At 45.7% G+C, this 16,163-nt stretch overlaps 1 protein-coding gene across 2 annotated transcripts in view; it reads left to right on the top strand.

Annotated features, from left to right (window-relative positions):
* Positions 1-16,163, top strand: part of ADAM22 (ADAM metallopeptidase domain 22) — a 1,243,161-nt gene that overhangs the window by 728,511 nt on the left and 498,487 nt on the right. For both annotated transcript variants that reach the window (XM_078663588.1, XM_078663589.1), the window contains one exon: positions 8,652-8,721. In XM_078663588.1, coding sequence (XP_078519714.1) covers positions 8,652-8,721 — 70 coding nt within the window. The remainder of the gene's footprint in view (positions 1-8,651; positions 8,722-16,163) is intronic.

The raw sequence follows: 16,163 nt of genomic DNA, 5'->3' as shown, positions 1-16,163 counted from the left end.
AAATTGTATTAATTTCTGATTAATTCGCATAATTGTAGAAAATACATTTTATGAATTATTTGATCTTCAGCATGTTCTTGAACTCGTAAAAATTCGAACTGTTAGCATGTTAGACACTCAATATATGTTTTCTTCACTTTCTAAAGTCTGAGCAAACTTTTACAGTGCTTGTTTTACTCATTACTTCATGTGTTTCTCTTCCGTGTTCGCAGTGCACCTGTATTTCCTTTGTGAAATTTCATTATCATGTTAGATTTTTTATTGTGTAAAGACTGATCAGCTTTCACACTGGATCAAAGTGATATTTGTTAACAGGGCAGATTTGCCTTGACCATGTAGATGATCTTATAGTTTGATGATTAAACAATGACATTGTGCTTTTAGTAAGGAATGGTCTATGTATTTCCTAGTCTGAATAAATGCAGATATTTCCTCGAACATGTATGTAGATCAGTGCAAACTGTGTTAGGGTGACCAGATGTCCAGGATATGCCTGGACAGTCCGTTTTTTTTTTCAAGGACTGTCCTAGTGTCCCGACATTTAAAAAAAAAGAAATACATGTTCCCGTTTTGAGAGAGGGCCACTATGCTGTGAAGGGTCGTATTCACACATGCCCTCTCATCACACCTGGGACAGAGCTTACTTGATGAAAGAGTTTCCTTCTGTGCAACCTAACCTCAGTCACCAACACAGCAGGATTTAATGAGAGGTAAATCAGTCTTCATGGAGCCCATCGCCCAAGCAGGGATTGCAAACCTCCTGCCCTTGTAACAAAAAAGTTTCGGGGAGGAAATATGAATATATATACTGGAGGGCTCGAGAACACACCACAAGTCCCAGAAAGCTAAGCAGCATGAGAAACAAATCAACGCCCACTGGAGGGCTGAAAACAATTGAAAAGGACATTACTCGACTGGTGTGAGCGAGATGTCGAGTCAAAAGTCCTCTGAGGAAAGTCGGAGACACGACTGAAACGCGTCAGGACTGCCAGAAAATAAATGAATTTTAAGAAAATTACCTGTTGGAGTGCGGCTCGTTTCTTGTCCGAGAGGAGGAGAGTGGTAACAATGTGAACGGGCTTGGATCCGCCCGGAGGATCGCACAACCAGGAAGTGCGCCTCAATTTGCCCGAAAATGAACCAAGTGGAAGCCCGTGAAAACGTATAGGGCAAGCTGGCGCTACCTAGACCTGCTAAGGTATGGTTTCCCAAAGATGTCGAAAGGAGGCATGTAATGGGAGCAACAGCATGCAAAGTGAAAATGGCAATAATTAAAGGCACAACCCACTGGAGGGCTCGAGAACACACCACAAGTCCCAGAAAGCTAAGCAGCATGAGAAATAAATCAACGCCCACTGGAGGGCTGAAAACAATTGAAAAGGACATTACTCGACTGGTGTGAGCGAGATGCCGAGTCAAAAGTCCTCTGAGGAAAGTCGGAGACACGACTGAAACGCGTCAGGACTGCCAGAAAATAAATGAATTTTAAGAAAATTACCTGTTGGAGTGCGGCTCGTTTCTTGTCCGAGAGGAGGAGAGTGGTAACAATGTGAACGGGCTTGGTTCCGCCAGGAGGATCGCACAACCAGGAAGTGCGCCGCAATTTGCCCAAAAATGAACCAAGTGGGAGCCCGTGAAAACGTATAGGGCAAGCTGGCGCTACCTAGAACTGCTAAGGTATGGTTTCCCAAAGATGTCTTACGGAGGAATGTAATGGGAGCAACAGCATGCAAAGTGAAAATGGCAATAATTAAAGGCACAACCCACTGAGGGCTCGAGAACACACCACAAGCCCCAGAAAGCTAAGCAGCATGAGAAATAAATCAACGCCCACTGGAGGGCTGAAAACAATTGAAAAGGACATTACTCGACTGGTGTGAGCGAGATGCCGAGTCAAAAGTCCTCTGAGGAAAGTCGGAGACACGACTGAAACGCGTCAGGACTGCCAGAAAATAAATGAATTTTAAGAAAATTACCTGTTGGAGTGCGGCTCGTTTCTTGTCCGAGAGGAGGAGAGTGGTAACAATGTGAACGGGCTTGGTTCCGCCCGGAGGATCACACAACCAGGAAGTGCGCCGCAATTTGCCCGAAAATGAACCAAGTGGAAGCCCGTGAAAACGTATAGGGCAAGCTGGCGCTACCTAGAACTGCTAAGGTATGGTTTCCCAAAGATGTTGAAAGGAGGCATGTAATGGGAGCAACAGCATGCAAAGTGAAAATGGCAATAATTAAAGGCACAACCCACTGGAGGGCTCGAGAACACACCACAAGTCCCAGAAAGCTAAGCAGCATGAGAAATAAATCAACGCCCACTGGAGGGCTGAAAACAATTGAAAAGGACATTACTCGACTGGTGTGAGCGAGATGCCGAGTCAAAAGTCCTCTGAGGAAAGTCGGAGACACGACTGAAACGCGTCAGGACTGCCAGAAAATAAATGAATTTTAAGAAAATTACCTGTTGGAGTGCGGCTCGTTTCTTGTCCGAGAGGAGGAGAGTGGTAACAATGTGAACAGGCTTGGTTCCGCCCGGAGGATCCACAACCAGGAAGTGCGCCGCAATTTGCCCGAAAATGAACCAAGTGGAAGCCCGTGAAAACGTATAGGGCAAGCTGGCGCTACCTAGAACTGCTAAGGTATGGTTTCCCAAAGATGTCGAAAGGAGGCATGTAATGGGAGCAAAAGCATGCAAAGTGAAAATGGCAATAATTAAAGGCACAACCCACTGGAGGGCTCGAGAACACACCACAAGTCCCAGAAAGCTAAGCAGCATGAGAAATAAATCAACGCCCACTGGAGGGCTGAAAACAATTGAAAAGGACATTACTCGACTGGTGTGAGCGAGATGCCGAGTCAAAAGTCCTCTGAGGAAAGTCGGAGACACGACTGAAACGCGTCAGGACTGCCAGAAAATAAATGAATTTTAAGAAAATTACCTGTTGGAGTGCCGCTCGTTTCTTGTCCGAGAGGAGGAGAGTGGTAACAATGTGAACGGGCTTGGTTCCGCCAGGAGGATCGCACAACCAGGAAGTGCGCCGCAATTTGCCCGAAAATGAACCAAGTGGAAGCCCGTGAAAACGTATAGGGCAAGCTGGCGCTACCTAGAACTGCTAAGGTATGGTTTCCCAAAGATGTCGAAAGGAGGCATGTAATGGGAGCAACAGCATGCAAAGTGAAAATGGCAATAATTAAAGGCACAACCCACTGGAGGGCTCGAGAACACACCACAAGTCCCAGAAAGCTAAGCAGCATGAGAAATAAATCAACGCCCACTGGAGGGCTGAAAACAATTGAAAAGGACATTACTCGACTGGTGTGAGCGAGATGCAGAGTCAAAAGTCCTCGGAGGAAAGTCGGAGACACGACTGAAACGCGTCAGGACTGCCAGAAAATAAATGAATTTTAAGAAAATTACCTGTTGGAGTGCGGCTCGTTTCTTGTCCGAGAGGAGGAGAGTGGTAACAATGTGAACGGGCTTGGTTCCGCCCGGAAGATCGCACAACCAGGAAGTGCGCCGCAATTTGCCCGAAAATGAACCAAGTGGAAGCCCGTGAAAACGTATAGGGCAAGTTGGCGCTACCTAGAACTGCTAAGGTATGGTTTCCCAAAGATGTTGAAAGGAGGCATGTAATGGGAGCAACAGCATGCAAAGTGAAAATGGCAATAATTAAAGGCACAACCCACTGGAGGGCTCGAGAACACACCACAAGTCCCAGAAAGCTAAGCAGCATGAGAAATAAATCAACGCCCACTGGAGGGCTGAAAACAATTGAAAAGGACATTACTCGACTGGTGTGAGCGAGATGCCAAGTCAAAAGTTCTCTGAGGAAAGTCAGAGACACGACGGAAACGCGTCAGAACTGCCAGAAAATAAATGAATTTTAGAAAAATTACCTGTTGGAGTGCGGCTCGTTTCTTGTCCGAGAGGAGGAGAGTGGTAACAATATATATATATATATATATATATATATATATATATATATATATATATATATATATATATATATATATATATATATATATATATAAAACACCAAGAGTTGCCTCCAAAAGACGAAGCCGCTCACAACGTGCAAAAGCCATTTATTTCAAGGATTTCCATCGGCCTGGCTCGGCACACAAGTAGAATGCCAGACGCGTTTCGGGCGGAGCACGCCCTTGGTCACTGGCGCATAAACACAAACAGCAAGAGCAGACCACCTGTGCACTAAATATCCCGCCCCAGTGGGCGTGTGCTTGAAAAGTATTCTGGTCTGTGAAGTCCGCTCATGATAAAACCACAGTGGGCGCCATTTGGTCCTGTGAAATGTTAATATTACCCCAGTGGGTATGTGCAGCACAGTCAGGTTTAGGAAATATAAATCCTCGAAATGGACACGCTGCTTGAGTAGTGCCTCTTTGTCTTCCGCACTACCGGCCCGCATGATGTGCAGTGGGGCTCCGTCACGGCAGGGCATGCCGTTACATCTAAAACACCAAGAGTTGCTTTCAAAAGACGAAGCCGCTCACAACGTGCAAAAGCCATTTATTTCAAGGATTTCCATCGGCCTGGCTCGGCACACAAGTAGAATGCCAGACGCGTTTCGGGCGGAGCACGCCCTTGGTCACTGGCGCATAAACACAAACAGCAAGAGCAGACCACCTGTGCACTAAATATCCCGCCCCAGTGGGCGTGTGCTTGAAAAGTATTCTGGTCTGTGAAGTCCGCTCATGATAAAACCACAGTGGGCGCCATTTGGTCCTGTGAAATGTTAATATTACCCCAGTGGGTATGTGCAGCACAGTCAGGTTTAGGAAATATAAATCCTCGAAATGGACACGCTGCTTGAGTAGTGCCTCTTTGTCTTCCGCACTACCGGCCCGCATGATGTGCAGTGGGGCTCCGTCACGGCAGGGCATGCCGTTACATCTAAAACACCAAGAGTTGCCTCCAAAAGACGAAGCCGCTCACAACGTGCAAAAGCCATTTATTTCAAGGATTTTCATCGGCCTGGCTCGGCACACAAGTAGAATGCCAGACGCGTTTCGGGCGGAGCACGCCCTTGGTCACTGGCGCATAAACACAAACAGCAAGAGCAGACCACCTGTGCACTAAATATCCCGCCCCAGTGGGCGTGTGCTTGAAAAGTATTCTGGTCTGTGAAGTCCGCTCATGATAAAACCACAGTGGGCGCCATTTGGTCCTGTGAAATGTTAATATTACCTCAGCGGGTATGTGCAGCACAGTCAGGTTTAGGAAATATAAATCCTCGAAATGGACACGCTGCTTGAGTAGTGCCTCTTTGTCTTCCGCACTACCGGCCCGCATGATGTGCAGTGGGGCTCCGTCACGGCAGGGCATGCCGTTACATCTAAAACACCAAGAGTTGCCTCCAAAAGACGAAGCCGCTCACAACGTGCAAAAGCCATTTATTTCAAGGATTTCCATCGGCCTGGCTCGGCACACAAGTAGAATGCCAGACGCGTTTCGGGCGGAGCACGCCCTTGGTCACTGGCGCATAAACACAAACAGCAAGAGCAGACCACCTGTGCACTAAATATCCCGCCCCAGTGGGCGTGTGCTTGAAAAGTATTCTGGTCTGTGAAGTCCGCTCATGATAAAACCACAGTGGGCGCCATTTGGTCCTGTGAAATGTTAATATTACCCCAGTGGGTATGTGCAGCACAGTCAGGTTTAGGAAATATAAATCCTCGAAATGGACACGCTGCTTGAGTAGTGCCTCTTTGTCTTCCGCACTACCGGCCCGCATGATGTGCAGTGGGGCTCCGTCACGGCAGGGCATGCCGTTACATCTAAAACACCAAGAGTTGCCTCCAAAAGACGAAGCCGCTCACAACGTGCAAAAGCCATTTATTTCAAGGATTTCCATCGGCCTGGCTCGGCACACAAGTAGAATGCCAGACGCGTTTCGGGCGGAGCACGCCCTTGGTATATATATAACGCTCAAATCCCTCCAACCTCGGGAAAGGAAAAACAGCACTCAGGTAGTGGCAGATGAACAGCGGGTTTATTAATCGCAGCAGCAAACAAACGTTTCGGCTAACGCCTTCGTCAGTGTATCGACCAACACAAACATGTTTCCAGTTTAAATAAAGTTGTGAGTGCTTGAGTAAACATCGACAAGGGGTCAGCCCAACCAACACGAAGACGGGCGCCATCTTGGAATGGGTTCCTAATATAGGAACTAATGCAGAGTCACACCGTGAATCGGTAAACATACATACATACTGGGCAAAAAGTAAATACTCAAAATGTATATACATGTAAATATATCAACATATGGATACAATAAAGCCGTGGATATATATATAATTCAGCCGTTATAGTTAGCTGAATTAACAATAACTCGCACCCCTGCAATGCACTACTTATGACCTCACATATTACATCACTCATGACAAGGCCAGTGACATCACTGATGGCATCTCAAATGACATCACTCATGACATCAGTGATGACAGCACCCACTTACATCACTGTAGAATCTTTTATACACCCACTGCCACACCCATTCACAGACTCATACCAGTACTTACACACCCACTGTCTGATTCATAGATCCACACACACATCAACTTGCTCACCCATACTGCCACTCATACACCCGTTCACTCACTAGTACAGCCATTGACATATCCACATGCAACATCATTAACAGGAATTCCGACTTGAACTCAACTCCTCAGTATAGAAAACATGGATTATTATTAACCACACCTATGATTTGAGCTCAATTCCACAGATACCTGTGACTAACTTACTTCCATACTCAAGTTGAATACTTCCTCCCTGGCTGAACCAGTGTTCAACATTATGTTGCCGTTTTGGTCAGCTTTTCTTGTCTGGGTTACTGGTGCCTATATATTCTGGAGTGTCTGAAGTATTGCTGGATTTCTAGAGTCTTCTTTAGCCTTCTGCACCATTTTCTTAGCTATGTCAGTTTTCCATCTCCTATTCAAGCATTAACATTGTTTTGCCAGTCTAGCATGTGTCTTGTGCATTCGCTGCCCATTGATTGGCTCGATTGGGCAATGGTTTCATCCAGCATTTCCATACCAAGCGCTTTCAGACCTCTTTGTACCCACGTTATGTAATGGACCTTTTTACCTACCTGAAAGTGGAATCCACATGAAAAAGTTCACCAGATTCTGATGTTTTTGTCCAATAATGTATTATCAGGGTTCAAAGACCCGTCTTTCAATGAGAATGGTTTGTGATAAATTAATTTTTAATATTGTATGTTATAGGCACCTGGCGATGAACTCCTTTATCAACAGTACTTTTCTGAAAAAAGGAAGTTGCCCTAACTAGGATATCCTGTGGTGTGGGCTGCATGGCATGACTTCCTTGACCTACTCCATGTATACACTCAGTGCCCACTTCTCCTTCCTAAAAGTTAGAATCTGGGCAAGTAGGATTAATATATTTCCCCTGTAAACCCTCTTCTATGTTCTGTTTTTTGTTATGCATATTGACGCCAACCTATCTATGGACGCACAGATCAGCCTGGTCACATCATTGTGCATCTATCAACTAAGGAATTTCAAGAAAAAAAGGATTTTTTACTAAGGAGGCAAGTGTGGCGATCATGCTGGCCATAAATATGTACAGGCTGGATTATGCCAATGCTATCTATTTAGGTCTCCCAGTCAATTAAACCCACAGACTGCAGCTGATACAGAACCAAGCTGCCAGATTAATCTTCCAGCAACAAAGACACTGCCAAACTAAGCCATTGATGAAGCAGCTTCACTGGCTTCCTGTGGGTCAGCGGTCTATGCTTAAGACAGGTGCATGCTTTTCAATGCACTCCATGATAGGGGCCCTAAATTTATCTCCACAAAGATTTCAATGTACCTTCCCAAACGGAACCTAACATCAGCTTCAATGAATCTGCTGACAACTCCTAGATTTAAGCGCAAGAGAATGGGTAGCTCACGTTTTTCTATGCTAGGCCCCAAATTTTGGAACTCTCTACCGATTGATATCAGACTAACGCCGGACTACATTGGTTTCAAGAAAAAACGGAAACTTGGATGTTCACCCAAGCCTATTGTTAGATCATACCTCGGGTGGCGACCAACCTCCAATAAGCGCCAAGAGACCTTATGGTGTACGTGCGCTTAACAAATCCCTAAAAATTAACAATACAACACATTGCAACACTTTCCAAAGATCAATAGAGGGTGGTACTGCATATTCTGCAGTTCCAACTTTTATGGGCATTCTTTAGTGTTTTACAGCCGCTAACACTGCTTGCTAATTGACACTTGCATACAAATTAAAGATTAAAGACATGCACCTACATGCAGCAAGTAAAACAGCACTTTACTGCAATGACAAGGACAATGCACAGCCCTCGAGGCATTTAATCCGAATTTGTACCCAGCCTCTCTGTAATAGACAGCAGAGCTTTTTTTTTAAAAGAACAACTCAGTGGTTTTGCAGTAAACCATGTCACCCAATGTAAGTGAACGTTAATAGATAGAGTGGGGTTCTTGGTAGCTGTTACCAAGGAGACAGTCCTTATTCAAAGAATTTGTAACCAATTCATTGACAAAGTGATTTTCTTTTGCTGAAAGTATCAACTTCAATCATATTCGTGTATCAGTTCATTTATGGAATCTTCTCTGTCCTTTTTTTTTTTTTTTAGGAAAGTCTCCAGTTCCACTCCCTTTACAAATCAAAAGTGCTGGAATCTCTCCGGGATGAACTGCCCTCTGGTATGTTAGTCTGTGGTCTCAAATACCTGTACTTGTTTGTTGTTGCAAGTGGTCTGTTGTACAAACTGTTGTTTTCATGTGGATGGGAGTAAGTCACAGTAGAGAGTACTTTTTGTGCAAAGGACAGTGTCTATTATATTTTACAACACAGACAACATTTTTCAAAATTTCTGTCAGTATTTTATTCTCTGAAATTGATCATCCTATTATTTTATGGTTGGCCTTACAGCCAGGGCCGGCTTTAGCACTGGTGGCGCCCGGTGCGACGATCGGTTTTAGCGCCCTCAGACCCCATGACCGTCTCCTTGGATTCTCTCACTACCACCGGCATAAGTGCCCCTCATCTCTTCAATCATAAGTTATTGCTAAACACAGCACACCCCCTGAGGTCTGCACCCCCTCCACAGGTCAGCGCCCAGTGCGTCCGCACCAGTCGCACTGCCCTAAAGCCGGCCCCGCTTACAGCTTTAGCTGTCTGCCAGGTGATGTCGGACATTGCCGCGGGGCAGACATTACTCTCAATGCCGGTGTTTGCCCCGAGGTGATTTCCGCTTTCTATTTTTATATTTTTAGGGGAAAAAGAAATCAGTATGGCAACCATGAAAATATATGTTTTTTTTGTTTTTTTAATCTCACATTATGATTAACTTGTACTGAAAGAAACGATGCTTTTACCTCTCGCCCTCACCCCTTCACCTCTTATTTACCAGCATCTGCGTAAAAACAATGCCAAGGCTGCAGCCCTACCTGACCCTCCTCCCCCTCTGTACTCTTCCTGCTGTGAGAGAGTCGTCGGCTTTGTGTTGGTGTTTTTTTTAGAGTTTTAACACAATGCTGGTTTTCACAGACTATGATCGCCAACACTTTGTTAAAACTTTCTGAAACACCAGCATGGACACACAGTGTCTACTGGTCAGATATCTCACAAGAAAAGGAGGGGGTGGGCAGGAGCGTTCATAGGCCCAGCATACTTGGAAGGAACTGCATACTCTTGTTATAGTATTGCCAAAAGACAATGCATCAGTTTAAAACAATGTTGGCTTTCACAATCTCTGTCCACTGACCCTGTCTTAGAGGGAGTGGTTGGGCTCGGCTCTTGTTGGCCTCAAGGATCCAGGAGGGCCAGAGCCAGGCATCTGGTTCCAGCCAGGCTCAGGCTTTCAAGAGCCCGCCCACCTCTCTTAGCATTTACAGCCATTGGAACTGTTCAAGTGCCATTCACATTTTTCTGCCATCCACAACAGCTTACAGCCTGTGGCAATGGGGCAGCTATAGCCATTGCCTCTATTGCTGTGAGAGTTGACATTTTTCTCAACACTTGCATATCCTCTTGAAAATGAGCATGCTTTAAAGCTAGGACTAGAGATCCACTTTTCTAGTTTTCCCTTTACTTCTTTTATAGCCTCCCTTTTGTTTCTATTTTTTATCTTTAATTCTTTACACAGTGCTATCGGGCCTCTCACCTAGTTTTCAAATCGCACTGTTAGCGGCTAGTGCTGTTGGGCCACTTATTACCTACGCAGCACACACCAAGCTGGGGTCCACAGTGCAAATTTTGATTTTGAACATATTTTTTTTGCAAACAAATTAGAGCCACATTCAGGCAACATCATTTTTTCCCACTTTTATCCCTTAATATTTTCCATATGTTTGTAAACAAATCTAAATAAAAAATCATTAATCCTCTAACCAGAAGTATCATAGCCATCAAGTCAGGCATATTGACTTTGCCAATGCTTGTTGTTTTTGGTTCTCCAAACAGCATAACAAAAGAATGAGTCGGTTTATAAGGCCTTTGTTGACCTGCTGTCAACAAGCTTAATTCAGGACTTGCATGTAGAAATATGTTTATTTGACACATGATTTGGAGGAGGGGAGTAACAGGAGTTTTGCCAAAAAACATCAAAAGTCCAGTCCACCCTTCTCTGCATTGCCCCACCACATCTAAAGAGTAGGGAAAGCTGGCGGACCCAATAGCAGAGCCTCAGTTGACTCCAACATCAGGCAGTATTGAAACTACTGCATTAGGACAGACCAGCCATTTAGGGTAACTGGTCCTGTCCACCTTAATTTCCTGCCTTACCATTTTGTTGCAAGGCTGTAGAGGTCTTGCACAGAAAAATACCAGTACATCAGAGACATTTCAGAAGAGGATCCAGAAAATGTGTCCCCATTGTTTGAGTACATTTCGAGAACCCAAATAGACACATTTATGGCAGAAGAATTGGGTGGAGTGATAGGGAGAAGGCATAGGGTACGGCAGCAGCAGAAACAAAGACATTGACATTGGAGTCAAGAGTGTGAGGAGGCCTGGGTGGACTCTGGGATTGCTTACTCAACAGTTTGATTCCTGATGTGGCATGTACTGTAGCTGTGTAGCCGTCTCAGACTGCACATGGTACAAGAGGCAGCACAGATGTCTAAGAAGATGCACGAAGACAAAAAAATACAGATTTAAGCAATGCTTCGACATGGTACCGATATCAATTATATCCAAATAGGTCCAACTCCGGATTTAACTCTTGGACTTGTCTTGCACTAGTATGCAAAACCTTGAAAAGACCTGCAGAACAATTCTTTGGGCCCCATATGTCATTTACTTTGTGCTGATGCACAGGTCAGCAGGGCAGTGACACAGCAAAAAGCAAATATCTTTATATGTGCTTTCCCTTGGAAAATAGACAGATTTTCAAAAGGAGCATGGGCAGCAGACTTATAGAGTACTACATCGCTCAAGTGGGCTGACAAAAGGAGAAGACGTGTCTGAAGAACAAATTTACAGAATAAAGAATAATGGCGTAGACGAACAAGCAAGGTGTGTTGCCAGTGAATACCATGCTTACATGAGCTTATCACAAAGTGGAAGAGGAAGGATGAGGTATTCACTGGTGCCACCCTTGAGATATTTCTCTCACTGTCTCTCTCTCTCTCACTCTCCTTTCCTTCCTAAAACACACACATGCACAACATCTATCATTGTGAAACCTGAAGGTAAGTGGTGTTTAGCACGCATGACAGAATATACATTATCATCGTTGGCACCATGTTTCTAGTTGAATCGGGCATTAGTGGTACATGCCATCCTAGGTGTAAAGAATGAGATTGATGAACAGAGGTAAATTGTATGGTTTGTAATGGACATATGACTCTTCACACTTCCACGTATTAGCTTGAAGTCATATTAGAATGTGTTTTCACACAGTCATTGGTCACATTTTCATACAGATTTATGCCATATCCCTGCAGTTCGAAGCAGTTCTTTACCCACCCTGCATAGGTACTGCCGTAACAGAAATCATTGCAATGACGTTACATGCCCCCTATGCAAGAATATAATGTATGTTCCCATATAAATTTGCCATATTACAACAGACTACTGTCATGAATAGAATGTGGGTTGTATCTGCTGCCTGAGTCATGTACTCAAACCGATTCCCATTGATTATTCCCCTGCTTGAAAATCCCCCAAAGCAGTAATTAGCTGATGAAGACATAATATGGTTGCATTTCCTCTTCATATTTAGAGCTGGTAGTTGAATAGTAATTCAAGCTGAGTTGGGGAGACCTATTGCTGTGGATATGTCCTGTGTAACAGAAGCTGTGTGTTGCTATTTAATTAGTAATGTCATGGCATTTCATATTGCTAACACTTTACCTGATATTTCTGTTGGTAACCCCACCTAAAACGTGCAGCTGAATCCTAGTGTATTGTTAACGGATGTGGTCACTATGTTGAAAGTTGGACTGAAACCGTCAACATTATCGGCGCCCTCTTGCTCTCCTTAAACCTTATTAGCGCGCAAAACAGCCGCCATTTTGGGCACCATGGCTTCCCTGCTCTCGCCGAGAGCCAGTGCGCCTCTCTCTCCCTCCTAGCTTCGCTGGCAACCCCCTGCTTGCACCTGCTGCGAATCATAAAACCCCTCTTCGGCGCTGCTCTGCCCCAGGCCCTCATCCTGTTCCCAGCGCGACACCTCCCTTCTTCCCATTTATGATCCCCGGCCCTTTGATGCAAACCCCTTTTTCCGTGTGCCCGTCTGTCTTCCCCGTTCCCAGACCGACACCCAGCTCTGCCGATACCAATCCCTTGCCCCTCCCCGTACAATAGAAAGCTTCCCTCCTCAAAGGACCCCCGAGATGATCAAAGCCCCCCCCCAACCCACGAGATCCGATCGAACCCCACACACTCCGTGAATCGGCGGAATATCCAACTGCGCGATGATCATTACCTGTTGTGAACGGGGCGGGGACTTCCACTGTAACCTTACGTGGGAACGGGCTGGGAAAGGGGGGATTCTGAGGATGTCTTTCCGTACATCAAAGTATCAACGAGAATGTGTTACATGCAATAAACAGATAAACGTGTGTATAAGAGGCCAGGCCTCAGGGATGCAGTTAGAGCACCTCAGAACGATACCTTCTGTCCGTTTCGTTGTGTTCTCCTCCGGAGAGAATAAAAACCTTGTTTCCTGCCTTCCAGTCTCCAGCGCCTGCCTCTTCAATAGTTTAACTTCTTTGTGGGTTCAAGAGGCGACACCGCCGGGCAATACTTAAGGATCTTATATTCTGGTTGGTAGTGCCCCCCAATTATATTTTTCTACAATTGGCGTCCCAAGCGTGGGGCCCATCAGCGACCCATGGATCCAGTGGGAGAGGTCCTGACGACAAAGTGAACGACTGCAACGATCGGGAACGCGTCTGTCCGATAGACCCTCGTCTGACAGCCGATCATCCGAACTTCACTGGTTCCGAACAGACCTCTCTCGAGTGATCTACGGTCCTGACTGGGAACCATCAGGAGTGCCGCGAGGATAACGAAGAAGAGAGGACGATCGGGCCCTGGATTCGGAAGACAGGAAACTGTCCATGCGGTCCGGGTAAGGTCGTGTCACCACGACAAGTTGCGAAAAAATTGCTTGATTGCTTGTTTGTTAAAAAATACTAGTATTGCTCTTTTTATTTATTTGGAGATTCACTGTCTGCAAACGGAGAAACAACAGGCTCTCTCTTTGCAAGCAGTGGAGGATAGGTAGGGCGGCAGCCGTGCTTATTTTTCTCCCCCACTCAATAATCACTTGAAACTGAACTGTTGTTCCCAAAAACTATTGTTTCCTGGAGATTCCCTGTCTGCAAACAGGGAAGAGACCACCCTTTTTGCAGATGGTGAAAAGGGTAGGTAACGCAGATCTTTGCGGACCTACTCATTCTCCCCATTGTTATTTATTGGTCTTTTTGTTATTTTGATCTATGAGGGATTCACTGTCTGCAAACGGAGAAACAACGGGCTCTCTCTTTGCAAGCAGTGGAGGATAGGTAGGGCAGAAGCCGTGCTTATTTTTTCTCCCCCACTCAATAATCACTTGAAACTGAACTGTTGTTCGCAAACTATTGTTTCCTGGAGATTCCCTGTCTGCAAACAGGGAAGAGACCACACTTTTTGCAGATAGTGAAAAGGGTAGGTAACGCAGATCTTTGCGGACCTACTCATTCTCCCCATTGTTATTTATTGGTCTTTTGTTATCTTGATCCATGAGGTATTCACTGCCTGCAAACAACGTAGAATAGAAATATTCTGTCCAGTCTTTGCACCTAGTGATAAGATAGGCAGTGCTGACTTTTTAGTCCCTCGTTACGAGCCGTCATGTCTGTCTTCTCCCCACTGATTAGTAGCCTGTTTAGCCCGGACCGCCTATTAGAGATGGACCATCCAGCCCCACTGGAAGGCACCCCTAATAAGGACATGTTCATGAAGCATGGATTGACCGCTATAGCCTATAGTAAACTATGGCATAAATATACAAAAAAGGGTCAAGAAAGTCAATGGCCCCTGATAGGATCCTTCGATGATGATAAAATAAAAACGCTAGAAACTGCCCTGGGTAAAAACAAGACAACACCTACTATGCTTGACAGCTTCGGCATGTGGCGAAAAGAAACTGAACAACGTAAAAAGAAAACTGAGAGTAGGTTGGAAAAAGAGCTGCAAAAAGCAGCCCACCTAGCTGCTCAGAGACTAAAAAAGGAGATAAAAGAAAGAGAGAAAGCTAAACAGAAACTAGAAATGGAAACGCCAAGCCAGTGTCCGGTTAGAACCCCCTCCATGCTCTACCCTGATTTACCCTCGAAACGACAAGCCAATGAGGACCTGCTGTTAGGTCCTCCTATCATCTACATGCCCCCTCCATATGCCCCTTCTCAACCCTTGGCGCAGCATGCGCCACCCCCAGGTACAAACGAAGGTACCGCCACAGCGTCGGCCCCAATGGCCTCTGTGCCAGCCGAACCCCTTGTATTAAAACCCGCACCAACAACAACGTTAGACGACCATGAGACTCGAGGGGCTGGCCCTGCAAGAACAAACAGGCTAGACAAAGATGAGCGAGCGGGGATCGACAAAATAGCAAGGACACTGGTAGAAAGGAAGGATGATGAAGAGTACATCGCAGATATGTTCAGCTCGTATATAGGGAGTCACAGACGACATTTTACCGTACGACTGTGTTATCATGTCTTGAATGCATACGAGGACCGATATCGAGACAAAGGTCCCGAGAGTCTAAGGACTCTGTACCGGAAGGTCGATATCGGGGATGAGGGCGAGTGTGATGTGTCGGACCTCCTTACGCGTACGCTTGAGGTTTTCCGCCACCTCACTGAACGAAAACCGGGAGCTAAATCCGCAGCCCCCGTAGTGACTGAACCACCAACCGAGCAATCTAACACCATGATGCCGATACGTGAGGCTGCCCCTTACTGGGTTCCTCCTCGGGGTACAGGGACTCACGATGATGCAAACAACCAAGATGCGAAGGGAAGGGTAGTGTACAACTGGGTCTACCAGCCATGGGACCGGCAAGAGATACTGACATTCCGGAAATCTCTACCCGACCTACGTAAAAACCCCACTGCCTTCTATACTGAATTGGGTACAGCCCTGGGTTCAACGATCATGACCCTGGCTGACATCGACTTGTTCTTCGGGTTATGTCTACCAGCTGATGTGTGGAAGCAAATCCGGAAAGTCGACCACCTTGAGCTGTTTGGACATACCTGGTCACAACTCGATGACCTGGACAAACAACGGGGACCAGGACAAAAGCCGTTGAAATCCATTCTAGACCTCCCAGATAAAATCGTAGAGAAATTAAAAACCCTAATCCCAGAAAAGAAAGTGGATTGGTCGATAGTAACAGCCTGTCGCCAAAAACCCCAGGAGGATGTATCGGAGTACTTCTCCCGGTTCGAAACGGTGTTCTCCGATTACAGCGGCCAAGACATGACCACTGCAACCGGACACCATCTGTTCGTCCAGAATTATGTTAAGGGCCTATCATCGGAAATCTCCCAGAAACTACAAGCCAGCGAGAGTAGTTGGGCAGCCTCCAAACCTACAGCGATTCTCCAAATGGCCCAATATTATGAGCACCAGAAAAATGAAACCG

This window comes from Lissotriton helveticus, chromosome 10, assembly GCF_964261635.1.
Source record: "Lissotriton helveticus chromosome 10, aLisHel1.1, whole genome shotgun sequence".
NCBI classification, from domain to species: domain Eukaryota; kingdom Metazoa; phylum Chordata; class Amphibia; order Caudata; family Salamandridae; genus Lissotriton; species Lissotriton helveticus.
This window is presented reverse-complemented; position numbering and strand designations above follow the sequence as displayed.